Genomic DNA, 17603 nt, shown 5'->3' on the forward strand with positions numbered 1-17603 from the left:
TACCATTCAGAAAACTTGTGTCATCATCTTGCTCTTTTGTGAGATGCTTGATTATTTCTATATAATAAAATATATCAGCTTGTTGATGGACCTCTTTCATAAGCATACTTTTCTTGATGAAAATATCACTCAGAGGGCAATAGGTATAAAAAGCAATGCCGTAAGCTCTCCTGCTTTTATTTTTGCAACTCTTCGTCGCTCCATTACCACTGCAGCATGACTAGCTAGCTCCGCTACGCAGACAGCCTCACGTTCATTTTGATTTTCTGAATCTGCCATTCTAAACACAGAAAGCATTTTGTGGTTTTTAGCTGTTGCTAGAGAATATGCTTTTAAGTCTTTTAGTCAACGTTTATGCAATCAAGTTATCAAAAAAAATGCACAAATACCCATTAACATGCACTAACCCTTATTTTAACATATTGTATTTCTTTTTTTTTTTTTAGTATTTTGGGAATGATACTTTTGTTCGTTTGTTTGTTTCTGATCTGTTGCATTCCAGAGTATCCTATTTTGCATTTTAAGGTTCTTTGCTACTGGGAAGAACACAAATGTTAAGGACTGAGCTGATATTCAAAAGCATTTGGCCATATTGTTTCAGGGAGTAGAAGCTTCTCTTAATGATTGACTGAAGCATCTTAGATTCCTCTATTACACCATGGGATCAATTTCATGGAATTTATTTCAACCCCTCTAAAATCCAGAGCTTATTCAATATTCTTTTTAAAAAGAAATTTCAGTGTGTACCTGACAACATATGGGTAGTACCACACAGAAAAATATTCTGGGAAACATAGACACGTGATTTTAGCCTTCTTGTGAGAATTTTCAAATGTGTTGTGAGAATTGGACTACCTTAAACTTCAACAGGAACGGTCATCCTCTTGGGAAAGTTTTTGTAATAGTTCTGTGAAGAGGCAGGTTTCCAAAAAATATTTTTTAAAGCGTTTCTTCTCAGTCTGTAATGATTAGAGAACTCCCCTTTTGCAAAAGTTTCCAAGCTCAGACTCTGCTTCATGCTTCTTCCCATTCTGTCCATCCTAACTTACTTACCACACACAGGCTGACAAAGTTTGGGGCCCAGGGAAGCATGTTCCCCTACTTACATACCCAAGACTTTCCATTGAATGGATAGCTGGGTTACAGTAAAACTTGTGAGATGCTCATTTCCAAAGCGTGTGAAATCATAGTTGCAAAACTTGACTTTGAAGGGAATCTAGCATGCTACCTTCAGCAACTCTGTTGAAAGAAAGAACCATCAAGTTAAAGACCAGCTGTCCATGCATCTCTCATCCAACCCTAGAAATAATCTAGCTGGCCTCTTTCTTGGTTAACTTTAGTTGCATTCATGTTGGTCACTGTCTGCAGACTTTTTCTTTTTAGTATTGCTGATTTCTTAGAATTGCAAAAATATGAACAGCATGTTGTTTTGAATGAATTCATATGATTTGTTGGATACTGCATGAAAAGATATGCAGTATCTTTTACAACTGGACTTTTATGCATGTGCTCAGCATATCTTTGGATGACCCTGGTTCTAAAGTGCATTTTCATGGGCTTAAAAATGAAATTTTCTCCCAAAAGGTTATATGACTTAAATTACATGTAAGCTATATATTGTAAGTTGGATCCATATTTTTTAAGACATGCTTTACTATAATTTTGGTTTTGCCAGTAAAATTATAATTTACATACATGAAATATTCCTTCTGTCAATTTATATTCTTTCTAAATCTTTGCATTTTAGTGTTTGATCAATTAGATCTTGTTACATATGAAGAAGTAGTAAAACTGACAGCATTCAAGAGAAAAACACTAGTCTTGTTAGGTAAGTTTAACTGCATAAGTGGCTTTCTTGTTTTCATCTTCAAAACATTTTATGAATATTATTAACAATTATCAATTTTTAACTTCCTTTTTAAAAAATGACATAGGTGCGCATGGTGTTGGGAGAAGACACATAAAAAACACCCTCATCACAAAGCACCCAGACCGGTTTGCGTACCCTATTCCACGTAAGCAATGTTTCACTCTCCTTAAGTATATTTTTCCTAGTACTTTTCTAATCTTGTAATTTACATATTTTTTCTGATTACATTAGTAATAACTGTTCATTATAGGAAATTTGGAAAGTCCAGAAAAGAACAAAGAAGAAAATGAGTTAACAGTTAATCCCAACCCCACTCTCAATATTTTATTGTATACCCTTCCAGGCTTCTCTTGGTGCAAACACGTCGCGCGCGCGCGTGTGTGTGTGTGTGTGTGTGTGTGTGTGTTGTTATCATTGTTGTTGTTTAACAAGACTGAGCTCGTTCAGTCTATTTGTAATCTAATTTTTCCAACAATATGCCATAAATGTAACCCAGATGAATTATTCTTCAGAAAAATAGGTTTTAATGATAGTATAATTTTCTTTGATATAACAATATTTTCCTTAATCTGTACCTAAATTGTTGACTTTTATCACTTTTAAAACCCAGTGTGCTATCCATTGTTTATTGTAAAGAATTTTAAATCTGTAATATTTTTATTCCCCTTATTTTCTATATCTTATCCTTAACCTCTTGTCCTCTTTGTTTCCTCAACTACAAAATGAAGTAATTCCAGGAAAATAAAGAGGATTTGAGATCATATGAGCACTTAGCAGATACTGGATAGATAATAGCCATCTTGCTACCATCATTTTATTTTATTTATTATTATTATTATTATTCCAAAGTTTAAAATTTGAATCCCAAAAGCTTTTTAGCAGTTGTTAGAGCTTTGTTCGGGGTGTGAAGAGCTAAAGGAGAATGATTTTTAAGAGCAACATGACAGTGAATTCCCTGGTGGTCCAGTGGTTAGGACTCTGCGCTTTCAACTGCCGAGGGCCCGGGTTCAATCACTGGTCAGGAAAAAGAGCAATAGGAAAAAATGGGAAGATTGGCTCCATCCTGTAGGGCCTTCCAATGCCATGTCAGCACCATTTACTGTTTTCTCTACATCCCAGAGAGCTGTGAGGCTTCATAAGACCACTCTCATCCCAGAACCCTGTCTGATTTACTCAAAAAAGAAATTCATCAAATATTCTTTCAGTTGTTACCACTGGAGTTTTCTAGTAAAACGCTTTAAAATGTTCTTTTAATTCTCCTTATGTCTAGATCATGAGTACAGCAAGCTTCACTAACATTTAGTTTCTTCTTGATCACATAAGCAATTGAACTTCCATGTTATTAAATGGCCAATTAATTAGCTTGGTTTTAAAGTGTGTTATTGCTGACCCCAATCATGTCTACTTGCTGTAATATTTGACCCTGGGTGTATACATAGCATATGTTCACCTACCGAAATGACCGAAGATAGGACAGCATCAACACAGTATACTGTTTCTTCAGCTTTTCATGTGCCTGGAGAAAGGGTTCTTCTTTAAAACATCCATATTTTGATGTCCATGAGCACTTGGCAGTTCTACAGTCTAGTTGGGGCAGGAGAGGGGAAACTCCCCCTGGGTTTGGACTCATGTACAACAAAGAATAGCATGAATTTGTTCTTGCTCAAAAAAGGAAAGCAGCAAAGGGAGCAAGAAAACTAAAACTGCTGTTCCTGGCTTGTCTAGAAAAACATTTCCTAAAGTGTGTTTTGCAGAATCCTGGTCCTATTAGTATCCCACAGAACTAGGACTTATTGGCAGATATTTTATTATACACTCGCTTAGGTCAGGGGTCAGCAAACCTTTTCTTTAAAGGACTAAACAGCAAATATTTGAGGCTTTGAAGGCCATATGGTCTCTGACACAACTGCTCAACTCTGCCATTGTGAAAGCAGCCACAGACAATATGTAAACAAATGAGCATGGCTCTTTTCCAATAAAACTTTATTTACAAGAACAGACAGTGGGCCATATTTGGCCTACAGGCCCTAGTTTGCCAATTCCTGCTTTAGGTCTTTCCTAACTATTATGGCCATATCTGGCTATGGTCATTATATTTTCAATATGGTATCCCTTTTGCTGTATCCTGACATTCTCCTTTTGCATGATGCTGTATACCAGCACTGTTCAATAGAACGTTCTCTCATAATGACGGCATTAGATACCTGCACTGTCCAGTACAGTAGCCATTAGCCACATGTGGGTATTGAACCCCTGAAATGTGGCTAGTGAGACTGAGGAACTGAATTTTTAATTTTATTTAATTTTAATTTACTTAAATTTAAATAACCATATGTGGTTTTCCATTTTTTAAAATTCTTCTTGTTTCCTTCTCTTAAGACCTAACTGCATTAAGGCATAGAGTGAGTTATGTTAACCCTGGGTCATTTAGTGTCTTTCCCCTGTGGTGACCCATGAAGGGATGAAATAGATCTCACCTAAACACAGAAAGATTCACCAAACCAAACAACTAACCAACTACTGTGGTCCAATGTCACATAAACAAATGTGACTTCTAGAATTTAGTTCTACAAAGCTACTGGGGGTGGGAACAGGGCATGAGACATACTACAGAATTCATAGCTTTTAAGAGGAGATTGAGTCTGGGTAGGTCCATTGGGAGCATCAGCTCATAAGCTCAGCCTTTTAAACCTTTCTTGACATGTAACTTTGCAGACACCACCAGACCTCCAAAGAAAGATGAAGAAAATGGAAAGAATTATTACTTTGTATCTCATGACCAAATGATGCAAGACATCTCTAATAACGAGTACCTGGAGTATGGCAGCCACGAGGATGCAATGTACGGGACAAAACTGGAGACCATCCGGAAGATCCATGAGCAAGGGCTGATCGCAATACTGGACGTGGAGCCTCAGGTAATGCCTAGCCAACCCTGGCACCCTGTCGTTCTGCCTGCATGCTAAGCTCAGGTTCTGAAATCAAAAATGGCATCAGAACATCACAGGTCACATAATAATTTAATAGTAAGCTATGGGAAAGTATCGGCAATGAAGGCACCATGAGTTAACCGTCTAGAATGCAAGCTGACTAATCGTTGCACTCAGGGCACACACAGTGTATTTAAGAAGTAGAAACTGTTCTCTTATGAGATTCGGTATACTCAGAAGCTCAATAAAGTGCCCAGTCGGGTCTGTGCCTGCCAGAAATCCTACAGGAATCTGACTCAGGATGAGACTCTGGCACTTTAACACAGCAGCCACCTTTCCTCTCTTGGTACAGCTCACACTAGACCATCAGAGTCTCTGCCAGCATCTTACGTTAATCGCCAGCAAGAAATTCTGATCCTGGGGCCTGGGTCCAAAATACAGCACCAGCTTTATGAATGCAAGCATGAGCGAGCCCCAGGGGATGCCAGGCAGAGCAGGGATAGAGACCCGTGGTGGTTCTTAGCCTCTGCCATCTCTTTACTGAGGGACAGTGCCTGACCCTGAGCTAAAACTAAGAGGCATATGGAGAACTTGGAGAGGACTCAGAGCTAGACGCAGAGACGATTAGATGATCTGCAGATACGTCCTACACTAGAAGCAATAGAAATTGTTAAACTTGAAAAGGAGAAAGCCAAAGGCCTTACATCAAAAATGCTAACAAGCTATTTTTCATCTCTGAGGACAACCTAAGAAGAAGTGGGACTCGAAGCCCAGTAGGAAGGATTTGGGAGTTGTAGACATCAGGGCAGGTTACCAGAGAGGCTTGTGGATGCCCGTGTGACTCCCAGGCCTCCCATTTCTAAGACCAACCTCTACCAAAAATCCCTTATCACTTACAGATAGAATCAGTATACCACCTGCTGAAATGGCAGACCAGCTCCCCTCAAGCAGGCTCCGTTTCATCAGGGGGCCTACCTGGCTACCCCAGGCAGGGAAGATCCCTGTTCAAGGGCCACTGTATGAAACTTGGTCTCCTAGCCATCCCCGAAGGGAGGATGGAACCGGCTTAGCCAGGGTCTGTGTGACTTGGGGCCTGATGGCTCAGTTACTTGGCTCCAAGATCCTAACATCAGGGCCAGTGGCTTCACCCCTTTCCATGTCACAGCACCTGATGGGGTTCTTGAACTTGGAATCTGGTTAAGGGGCTGGGGAGGAAAGCAACATTAGGGTGAACACTACACAGTTTACTTAACAATGAACTTGGATCTTTATAGAACTAAATATATGATGTGTAATACAGATTGATTTTTGTTTAACTACTAATCCCTCCTTACTAGGGATTGGAAAAATCTTCTGACCAGGGGTGGCTAGAGGAAAAGTCTCAACCCTGGTCCTGGTCTTCGACATCCTCTCCTTGGGTTCCACACTGGTCTTCACCTGAACGTCATTTTCTGCTGGTAGCAATGTCTCTAGCAGTATGCTGGCTGCGGGGCTCCTCAGACCCCCTCTGCATTACCTCAGGCCACTTTCCAGGGCTTTCTGCCTCACCTGCTGCCGCCACCACCACCACTATTGCTGCTGCTGCCCCACTCCTGGCGTCCAGCTCTCCCCATGCCCAGCCCAGCCCAGCCATGCACTGCTCTGCACTGCTGAGCGGGAGATACTTCTCTCGGCCTTATCAGGCTGCCCACAGCAGTCACTTTCACGTGTGGCACCGGGCACCAGAACACCCCTCGGCCCGGCCTGGGCATTTCCCGTGCTCCCTGTCTGCTGGAGGGCTCACTGCATTCTTCTCTCCTGCTTCCTCTGTCCCCTCCTCAGAACCGTGATCTCTTGGGAGAGATAGGGATCCTGTTCTCTGCCTGAGCCTCATAGGGCCCGTGGCCCTGGGGTCAGGTATCACCCGGATCCTGCTCCTCTAGTTGGTCTGCTTGACCACTCTGGTCCCAGGCTCTCCTGCCCAGTGCTCCCAGGCCTAGTCCTGCTCTCACACCGGCCACTGCATCCAGCGGTCCAGCTGCAGGTGCCCACAGACTCTGCACCGCTTGGGCTTCTCTGCCTTCAGCCCACTCTCTCCCCAGGCTGGACAAGGCCCGCACCCTGCCTTCAGGATGCCCGTGGCCATGACCAGCTTGCTGTCAGGCAGATCCTCGTTGCTCCAGGGAGGCTCTCTCCTTAGGACCTTGTCTCCATGCCCTTTTCCCACCCCGGCCCATTTGATTACCTGCTGTACTGTACCTCAGACAGTTTGCCTCAACCAGCGTGTATTAAGTACTTGCTATATTCTAAGCATTGTGGCATGAGCTAAGAATACAAATAAGGCAAGCTGGTAAGGGTGAAATTCCTTCCTCAGTGTTCATCAAAAACTGTCTATGACAGAAGTGCCACGTGGCTTTTTTGTTTGTTTGTTTGTTTGTTTTTTGGCTGGGTTGGGTCTTCGTTTCTGTGCGAGGGCTTTCTCTAGTTGCGGCGAGCGGGGGCCACTCTTCATCGCGGTGCACGGGCCTTTCACTGTCGTGGCCTCTCTTGTTGCGGGGCACAGGCTCCAGACGCGCAGGCTCAGTAGTTGTGGCTCATGGGCCCAGTTGCTCCGCGGCATGTGGGATCTTCCCAGGCCAGGGCTCGAACCCGTGTCCCCTGCATTGGCAGGCAGATTCTCAACCACTGTGCCACCAGGGGAACCCCCCATGTGGCATTTTTTAAAACCCTCTTATTGCTGACACCACTCCCACTCTGTGTGGACCATAGAAAGCCCCATCTAACACTGGGGTTCAGCTCATTTTTTTTTTTTAGGCACCAAAATTTTTATTAACCCACCTTCTTGTTCTCTTTTGACATTATAAACCACATTAATCTCTTTTTGACCCAGAGTTGTGATGGGAACCATCAAGTTACAATGTGCTTTTACGTTTCTTTGGACCCTCTCAACCTCTGGCTAATCACTTCTCTCATCCTTTCTTGGCTATCCCTTAACAATATATTCCAACCCCTGTAAAATAGGGACTAAAAGTACCAACCTCATCGTTCTGAGGTTTAAGAGAATGCCAAGCATTAAGCCGGGCTCTCAGGAGCATTCAAACGCCAGCAGTTCCTCCACACCCTTTTTTTTTTTTTTTTTTTTTTTTTTTTTTTTTGCGATACGCGGGCCTCTCACTGTTGTGGCCTCTCCCGTTGCGGAGCACGGGCTCCGGACGCGCAGGCCCAGCGGCCATGGCTCACGGGCCCAGCCGCTCCGCGGCATGTGGGATCTTCCCGGACCGGGGCACGAACCCGTGTCCCCTGCATCGGCAGGCGGACTCTCAACCACTGCGCCACCAGGGAAGCCCCTCCACACCCTTTGACATAGCTCCTTCTCATCTGTCATGGGCTGAGGAACCGATGAGCCTGTAAACCAAGAACATGGGTATAAAGTCCATAGGCCAAGTGAGGGCCTGGATGGTAAAGTGCATGGGCTTTGTGATTACCACCGCCAACTTCCAGCCTAAGGAAGGACTGACTGAGTGAGCGGTTCCAAAACCCCTGAGCTCATGGTTCCCTGTGGGTAACTCCCATGTACCTCTATCATGACCAGGGCTTGAGGAGGGACTTCTCAATTCCGCCTGCCACACTTGGAACAGTATGAGGGATGCAGCAGAGGCCAAAGACTGAGTGACTAGCCCCAGGGAGTTGATGGGGAACATTATCAAACCAGTCTCAAAGGTGGTGCCATTTGTTCTTGGGGAGGAGAGGTGGGACCCAGGCAAGGACAGCAGCTGGAAGGCAAAGGGCAGGCCTGGTTCTCACTAGCGGTAGTGATCAGGTTTGAAGGGGCCATCACGGGACATGCCCAGGTACTGGGCCTGCTTCTCAGTCAGCTTGGTCAGCTCCACATTCACCTTGCCCAGGTGGGCTTCAGCCACTGCTTTATCCAACTTCTTGGGCAGAAAGTGGACCCTGACAGGGTACTTGTCTGGGTGGGTCCACAGCTCAATCTGGGCCAGCACCTGGTTGGTGAAGGAGTTGCTCATCACGAAGCTGGAGTGGCCCATGGCGCAGCCCAGGCTGACCAGCCGGCCCTCGGCCAGAAGGATGATGCAGTGCCCGTTCTTCAACAAGTAGCGGTCCACCTGGGGCTTGATGTTCACCTTCTCCACAGCGTTCTCATTCAGCCACTTGACGTCAGTCTCCACGTCAAAGTGTCCGATGTTCCACACAATGGCGTCATCTTTCATCTGTTCAAAGTGCCGGCCGAGGATGATGTCGATACAGCCCGTGGTGGTGACAAAGATGTTGCCCTCCTGACAGGCCTCATCCATGATGGTCACGTCATAGCCCTCCATGGCAGCCTGAAGTGCGTTGATGGGGTCAATCTCCGTGATGATGACGCGGGCCCATCTTATACAGGTTGTAGACCCCCGTTGTGGTCTCTTTGGAGATGCCTCGGATGCCTGACAAGGAGCTGTGGGTACTTGGTGTGGATGAGGTTGGTGAGGTCACCACCATCGTCCAGAATCACATTGAGGGGCCCGTCCTTGAAGTACAGTATCTGCTCAGTGCACCACAGATACTCCTCGTCCGTTTCATCCTTCCAGGCGTACACTGGAATGCCAGCCTTGGCAATGGCAGCTGCTGCATGGTCCTGGGTGGAGAAGGTATTGCAGCTGGACCACCGTACCTCAGTACCCAGGGCAACAAGGGTCCCAATGCGGACAGCTGTCTCCACGGTCATGTGCAGGCAGCCGGCAGTGAGGGTGCCCTTCAGTGGTTTGGAGGCCGAGTACATCTCCCACATGCACGTCAGGCCTGGCATCTCATTCTCTGCAAGGTCCAGGGCCTTGCATCCCCAGGCGGCCAGGCTGATGTCAGCAACTTTGTAAGGCAGCTTGTCTGACGTGCTGGCGGCATTTCCGCACAGAGTGATGGACACGGGCGAAGGGGGCCGAGCCTCAGGCTGGGGATGGGTGCAGGGCGGGTGGCGCCGGGCAGGGCCAGCTCATTTAGTTTGTGCCGTCTTAATTAATTTTAGATAGTTGAGTCCAAACCAAACACATGTCTAATTATACTATATAAGATGTTGTGGTTCAACTTTAAACCTAAGGGACTATCCTAAAGACTTTAAACCAGAAGAAAATGAGTAACCTGGCTTCTTTTAAAAAAATGAGAATAGATTGTGTTCCTCTGTATTTTGCCAAGCATTAGTACTCCTTACCTAATCCCTGTAACACCGAGCTAGAGACATCAGTATCTACTTTTGAGGATGAAGAAACCAAGGCTTAACGTAATTTTCACTTGAACAGTCTTGGTTTGGATTTGGGGTTTTTTGTTTTGTTTTGTTTTGTTTTTACAGTAAATCTTAGACTCCTTTCACTGTACCATCCTAGAAGAGTTAACCCTGTTTAATCCTTAAGCTGGTGTGCCTTGTATGTATGTAGTAGTACAATTTAAATCTTTATTTTAACATTTAGAAAAATCTGTAAGGCGGTCAAACCTGAGGAAAGCTATAGAGCTGACTTCTCATAAAGCCATGGCTCAGAAAATAATCTATGTCCCTAAAGCTGGAACTATAATAGCTCCAGTGTGTAATCAAAACAATTTTAGATTTTAATTCTATTCTGATTTGTCCATTTGCAGCATTAAAGAGTTGACAGTAGCAGAATATTTGTGGCTTTGCTTCTGCCCCCAGAGGGAAAGGTTGTCATCAAGGGGTAGGTACAGTCTTGTTAGAAATCTGTGCTTGGAAACAACAGCCATGTTTTGAACTAGAGGCTGTTTTGTGAAGTCAGTTGGCTCTCTTAAGATTGTTTCTGGGGTCACTGTGTTCTTCCTTAAACCCTTAGATCTTTGTGCAAAATGACTCAGATGCTTGCCCTTTTTAATTTTGCAAAAAAACAGATAAGTCTTAAAGATGTCTGCTTCTTAGATACTTGGTCAAATGAGTTTTTATTCCTTGAGGGTAGTAACCTGACCATTATTGGCCATAGATGAGCCATTAAATCAATTTATCTCCAAAAGAGAACTTTAAATGTTAAATTAATGCTTCTTTGGCTGTTTGAATCCAGTGTATTTTCAGTGATCTTTCTAGACTCTCTCTCCCTTCTCTGGGATTCAAAAAGAGATATTTGCCTGTAAATATTAACAAATTTGTGTCTCATCTTAAAAGTCAAAAAGGAAGAGGTTTTAGAGATCATCTTAAAGCCACCTATTAGTGGCCTGAGGGAGGGGAATCCTTGTGAAGCAATTCCATTTCCTGTTCCTGAACTTCAGGCAGGCTGAGTCTGCACACGCACACACACACACACACACAAAAACTGGCCCCCACTTGAGACCCATAAGTAGAGCAGAGTATGGGGACAGAGGCCTTCGAGAAAAAAATGAGGACATGTGTGGTGACTCCTCTGCTGAAGATAAGAGGGAGAATAGGCAAGAAAATCTCAGTCAGGATTCTAGGTATCTTATAATCTTTGAAAGTACAATAATATAGGAGAGAAACTCAAAGCCATGAAAAGGAGGAGGAAGTAAATATATTCAGTACTAACCACAGAGACTACTGTAGTTACTGTGATAAACGTGAAATTTGGCTCTGAACTTCCTGGCAACCAGGACAAAGAGGAGAATGTCACGGATCACATAATTCTCGTCTAATAGAAGTATGTCAGTTCTTTCCTTGGAGTTACTTACTAAAGGAATATAACCTGATTCTTAGACATAAGAGGCATTTGGTGGTGTGGTGAGTACAGTCTTCCTGGACAGTCTCATGCAGTAGATGCAGAATGACCTTCGTGTCTTCGTGGATAAAAACTAAGGGTGTGAATGCCGTGCAGAGAAGGGTAACCCGCAGGGAGCTAACGGTTGCCGAGTCGTGTGTTTTCTGGTGTAGAATAGAATAGCAGGCTAGAACTGAAAATACTCAGACAACTGGGTGGCTATCAGGCTGCAGTCATTGAGTGGAGAAAAGACCATTTCACGCCTGGGGTGGCATTCTCGACTTCATCCGTGGGTTGTGGCTGTGTGGACTTCCATCTGGCACTCAGAGTAGCTTCAGGGATGGAAGCAAGGGTAGGGACTGTGCCTTAGGATTTTTTTTTCCCCATCTAAGTTGCCCAGAAGGTGGCTCTGGGTGGATGTGGGATGATGAGGAAACCTTATGTCTCAACTGACCCTGGAGTCACCTGAATTATGAGCACAGGAAGGATAGAAAAAGGCCCAAAATAATATTCACAAAAAGGACAGTTCTGAGTGAAGATCACTGTTAAGCTCAGTTGAGCTATATACAGAGTTTTTCATGATGGTTGTTCCTTGCTAAAATCTTCAGGCACAAAAGGATTTGCAAGGAAATGCCAATTGCCTCTTTCAAAAATGAACATATAGAAGCTTGAAGAGCTTTCTCCCATGGGGAATCTGAGCCTGTGACTTTCACAATTAAAGCAGTTTGAGGGCAGGTAAAACAATGTGCCAGGCTCCCTTACCCCACAAGGAGAAACTGTAACTAAACAAGAGGAAAAGACAACCCTCAGAATGGGAGAAAATATTTGCAAACGAAGCAACTGACAAAGGATTCATCTCCAGAATTTACAAGCAGCTCATGCAGCTCAATATCAAAAAATCAAACAACCCAATCCAAAAATGGGCAGAAGACCTAAACAGACATCTCACCAAAGAAGACATACAGATTGCCAACAAACACATGAAAGGATGCTCAACATCACTAATCATTAGAGAATTGCAAATCAAAACTACAATGAGGTATCACCTCACACCAGTCAGAATGGCCATCATCAAAAGGTCTACAAACAAATGCTGGAGAGGGTGTGGAGAAAAGGGAACCCTCTTGCCCTGTTGGTGGGAATGTAAATGGATACAGCCACTATGGAGAACATCATGGAGGTTCCTTAAAAAGCTAAAAATAGAACTAGCATACAGCCCAGCAGTCCCCCTACTGGGCATATACCCTGAGAAAACCATAATTCAAAAGAGTCATGTACCACAATGTTCATTGCAGCTCTATTTACAATAGCCAGGACATGGAAGCAACCTAAGTGTCCATCAACAGATGAATGGATAAAGAAAGATGTGACACTTACATACAATGGAATATTACTCAGCCGTAAAAAGAAACGAAATTGGGTCATTCATAGAGATGTGGAGGGACCTAGAGTCTGTCATACAGAGTGAAGTGAGAGAAAAACAAATATCGTATATTAACGCATATATATGGAATCTAGAAAAATGTTACAGATGAACCTATTTGCAGGGCAGGAATAGAAAGGCAGATGTAGAGAATAGACGTGTGGACATGGTGGCAGGGGAGGGTGGGATGAACTGGGCGATTAGGTTTGACATAAATACACTACGATGTGTAAAACAGATAGCTAGTGGGAACCTGCTGTATGGCACAGGGACCTCAGCTCGGTGCTCTGTGATGGCCTAGTTGGGTGGGATGTGGGAAAGGGGAGGGGATGTGTGTATACATATAGCTGATTCACTTCACTGTGTGGCAGAAACTGACAACATTGCAAAGCAAGTATAGTCCAATAAAAATAAATAAGTAAAAAAATAAAATTCAGAAACATAATCCTAGGAAAAGTGAATCTTGCACTAAACAGGAAAGTCAAAACCTTTACCAACCAATTTGCCTCTTACATGCCTTTATATTCATAGAGGCCAAGAGATTCTCTTCAGCCATGAAAGCACAGTGCCCTCTAGTCAAACCTGCCTCAAAAGGCAAAACAGACTTTGTGTGAATTATATGTACTGCTTTTACATTTTTGTTTGATCAAAAGACTATTTCTGCCAGGTGCCATCTGGGGCATGAGGAGGACAACTGAACAAGACGCAGCCCCTGCCCTCAGGAAGCTTAGCCGCCAGCATTCAGGCACTTGTATTTCCAGGGTGGCAGGCACTACAGGTGCCTAAGTGTGGGTGTGTCAGGAGCATACCGGCAGGGCACCTGACTCGGCTCAGAGCTCATAAAGGACTTTCCAGAAGAAAGAACACTCAGCCAAGCAATAGGGAAAGTGGGGAGGGGGATGAGGGGATGGAATGTCCAGGCAGAGGGAGTAGGAAGACAAAGGCTGGCCCTTTCTGGAACTGAAAGTACTTCGGCGGGGCCAGTCCATGGAAGGGAAGAGACATAAAGGTAAGCGTGGGCCAGCTCATGAGGCAGGGATCTGACATTTATGCTCAGGAGGGTACATTTTATCCCAAGGCCAAGAAGGAGCTCCTGAAGGGCTTGGAGTGGAGGAGTGATGGAATGGGATTTGCATTTCCAAAAGACTGTTCTAGTGGCAGTGTTTAGTAGGATTGGAAAGCAGCAAAACTGGAGGCAGGGCACCCAAATTGCTACTACAGCAAACCAGACACAAGAGGAAGGAATAGGGCAAAGCAAACAATTGAAAGGCTATTTACAAAGCAAACTATGTGGCTAACAGAATAGACATGTTAAATTCTTATATAAAGGACAGCAAGATATCTACCCCTGACACATACGAATTAATTGCATGTCAGTCATTTGTGAACTGTGTGCCTATGTTGGGTTTTGTTGTGGGGTTGGGGGTGTCCTGTCCTAGGGGAGCAGCAGAAGCAGCAACCCCTTATCAGAATCAACTCCCACAGCATCAGATGCTGGCTTTGCAGTATGTCTGTGCAAACTAGTAGCTTGCAGTTAGAGGTTTCTGATACCTTGGAATGGAACTGAACGGGGCCTCAGAGGTCCCTCTCCCTTGAATGCGGCATCTTCTCATGGGCCTACAAATTGCCCACAGCCATACGGCTTCTATAGTGGCTCCAGGCTCCATCCCTGGACAGAGTGTGCCATCCCTATGAGTCCCACAGAGGAGAGGGCTTTCCTCAGGACAACTCAGAAGGCCTATGTCAGTGCGAACACAGCCCTCGCGGTCACAGTGGCCATGATTTGCTCTCCTCATGAGCAATCTGAAATTTGAAATGTGGTGTAGTGCACTCTGGATAAGTGCTGAAGCCACCCTGCTGGTCCGAGTCTACCCCAAAATGCATTTCCTAGGAATTAAAATTCAGGCTACAATTAATAACCAGGTTTAAATGAACATTAACCAACATAATTAGCATTCACTTTTCTGAAGAAAAATAAGTCGGATTGATTCATGAGATTCATAAGAAAAACGTCCAGTTTGTCAGCTTTTATTTGCCAGTGGCTATTTTCCATCCTTTGGATGAAAAGAAGTAATATAAGTTATTTATAAAGTTGGTAAATTTAATAATATCTTGCCAAAAATTTGAATCAAGGGCTTTTCCAGTTGTATAATTTTCTATGAACTCATTTGAATGTTGCATTCGTTATTTCTCCTTTTAAGTCTCAGTTGTTGTTTTTTTTCTTTTTACACAGGCACTGAAGGTCCTGAGAACTGCAGAGTTTGCTCCTTTTGTTGTTTTTATTGCCGCACCAACTATCACTCCAGGTTTGAATGAGGTAAGAATTAATCAGTTTTTCCTCTAATCAGCATTTCCCCCCCCCCCAGTAAGGATGCATTTGTGTTGTACATTCCAGAGCAAAGCCCCATCTCATTAAGACAACTAAATGAAGCTCTGCTTTGTTTTTCATGCTGGCCAGTAAGATTTCCAGAGCTTGAGGTCCTCTTTCAGGAGTAGGAATTACACACCACAGAGAGGTGTGGTTCTTCTGAGATCAGAATCATTAGGCAAATGCAAGCTTTAGTCTCCAGTGCAGTCCGCGCCCGGGGCTTTATCCATGGGTCTGCTCCCGCCCTGCGGGGCTGCCAGCCCCTCCTCTCCTGATAGCGACTGTGCTGAGAGCTCTGGGCCAAGAATTGCCTTGCCTGGGGAGAACTATAAGGCATCCACCTCCTTGGCTGGGCTGCCCAGACTCCCCTAGGCAGCCTCCGGAGTGGAACCCATGCAGAATCTCTACCCAGGCCCCTGGAGACTACCAAACCTGGAAATGAGCTCTGTCCCCTCTCAGGCCTACTCAAGTCAGCAGCCGCCACGGAGATGGTGCCCGCGAGGGTCGGCAGCACCATCTAGAACCAGGCTGGCTTACACAGCCTTCTATTGCTGGGCAGATAAGAAGGTAGTTATGGAGTGTCTGGTGAGTATATTGCTGCTTATCTGCTATAGGGTCATTCTTAAGAGGAAACTCTACGCAAAGTTTTCCTGAAGGCCATCACTTCTGCAGGGTCTAGAAATCACCAGGACACTCTTGGCACTGTTCAGTTAACAGTGGCCTAGACTCACCCCAGCTTAGGACAGTAAAATCAAGGCTTGGAGATTTTCACTTTAAGGAAAATTAAATATCTAGATTTAAGGAAGATTAAAGAACTAGATTTCTATGTCACTCATATTTTTCAGTCATTTTTTGTCATTTCATTTGCAAAAGATGTATTCCTTGGTAAATTCTACTTCTCCATCTTATTTAATACACAAACATGTTTGAAACGCCACATTGTGGTTAGCTCTTATCCTTTGGTTACCATGTATTTTTCTTGAATTATCATCTTTGTTTTTGTTTTTGCCTATTTTCCTGCCCTTTTACTAATTTTCCATAGCTGCCAAAATGGTGCAGAAAATTGCCTGTAAGTACCAGCTAGGAGGTGATGAAATACAGCCTCGTCTCCTTTCATAGATTTAGAATGTAGACATTTTGTTCCCACAAATCCTTGCTTTTGCTGTTAGAATAAAGGCATTTTGTTTTCACTGAGTTAAACCCTGCTCACGTGTAAGTCAAGCCTGCAGACAAGCTGTTGTAGAGGAAGAAACTGACAAACATGGCTTCATCTTATAAGATCCTTACGAGGGAGCTTTATTTTTTTGTGTGTGACGAGAACTGCATTAAAAATTTGATGCTCTCAGTCATAAATTTTCTTGAATGTTTTCATCAGCCCAGCTTTCTGAGCAAATTATAAGCTCTGCTAGTGGTTCTTGAAGCCCACCCAGGACTGTATATTCCAATAGAATCCCCTAGCCCGGAGAGTGACGTGGTAGGAATTGCTCCTTCTCATACTGGTAGGAAGCACTCCTGTCTTTGGATGAATGCATGTTTCCTAAAATGGGGCTTTTGCTTTGTGTTTATTGTAAAGCCACAGTGAAAATACTATGCTTTTTAAGTGCAAGCAGAAAGTGTGTTGATATGACCTTAGAAGGTGACGATTAACTGAGGTCTTATCTACACTGAAGTAGTTAACACCTAACATTCAAAGCATGCCACTTCCTGCTTTGAAGTTCCGTAGATGACAAAGCAGGTTAGTACACTCTCATTTCAGAGTGTCCTGATAGAAAAGATTGAGTCCCCAACTTTTCTGGTGTCTGTCATCCCCACTGTGGTGCTGTGATGGAATCGAGTGTTATTATTTCACCTCGAATCCCCTTGCCAGAGGGCTGCACCCACAGGCCGAGGTTCATCAGGAAGAGTCTCTTACGAACAGATGGGCCTCCGAGAAGAGGAGGGCTCCTAAGCCAGCAGTGGGTGCCAACAGCTCCCAAGTCCCTGAAGGCACCGCACCTTTTAGTTTCTCTGGAGATCTGTCTCTGTCATCATGGGCCCCCATTTCCTAGTAGACTTTCTCTGTCTCTTGACTATAGATTTAACAAACGCTCATCAAATCGTATAATGGCCAGTATTAGTCAGCCAAGTGCTTGCTTGTTCTTTCGGTAACATTTATTAAGCACTTACTATGTATGAGGAACAATGCCAAGTGCTGGGCACAGCAAGGCAAGTTTGAGCTCTAGTTGGGGAGAGAGATACTAATCAAATAAACAGGTATTTAATTGTATGTATATATATATATATATATATATATATATATATATATATATATATATATATATATATATAT

At 44.0% G+C, this 17603-nt stretch overlaps 1 protein-coding gene and 1 pseudogene across 5 annotated transcripts in view; one reads left to right on the plus strand and one right to left on the minus strand.

The window, feature by feature from the left end:
- The window catches only part of CASK (calcium/calmodulin dependent serine protein kinase), a 394879-nt gene that overhangs the window by 374356 nt on the left and 2920 nt on the right, over nucleotides 1–17603 (plus strand). For 3 of the 5 annotated variants that reach the window (XM_007457187.1, XM_007457189.1, XM_007457186.1), the window contains 4 exons: nucleotides 1748–1828; nucleotides 1935–2015; nucleotides 4586–4788; nucleotides 15140–15223. In XM_007457187.1, the coding sequence (XP_007457249.1) occupies nucleotides 1748–1828; nucleotides 1935–2015; nucleotides 4586–4788; nucleotides 15140–15223 (449 nt within the window). The remainder of the gene's footprint in view (nucleotides 1–1747; nucleotides 1829–1934; nucleotides 2016–4585; nucleotides 4789–15139; nucleotides 15224–17603) is intronic. The other 2 variants (XM_007457185.1, XM_007457188.1) reach the window with 1 other exon arrangement.
- LOC103080403 (adenosylhomocysteinase pseudogene) lies at nucleotides 8583–9664 on the minus strand (annotated as a pseudogene).

This window comes from Lipotes vexillifer, unplaced genomic scaffold, assembly GCF_000442215.2.
Source record: "Lipotes vexillifer unplaced genomic scaffold, Lipotes_vexillifer_v1.1 scaffold1439, whole genome shotgun sequence".
Classification (NCBI taxonomy): Eukaryota; Metazoa; Chordata; class Mammalia; order Artiodactyla; family Lipotidae; genus Lipotes; species Lipotes vexillifer.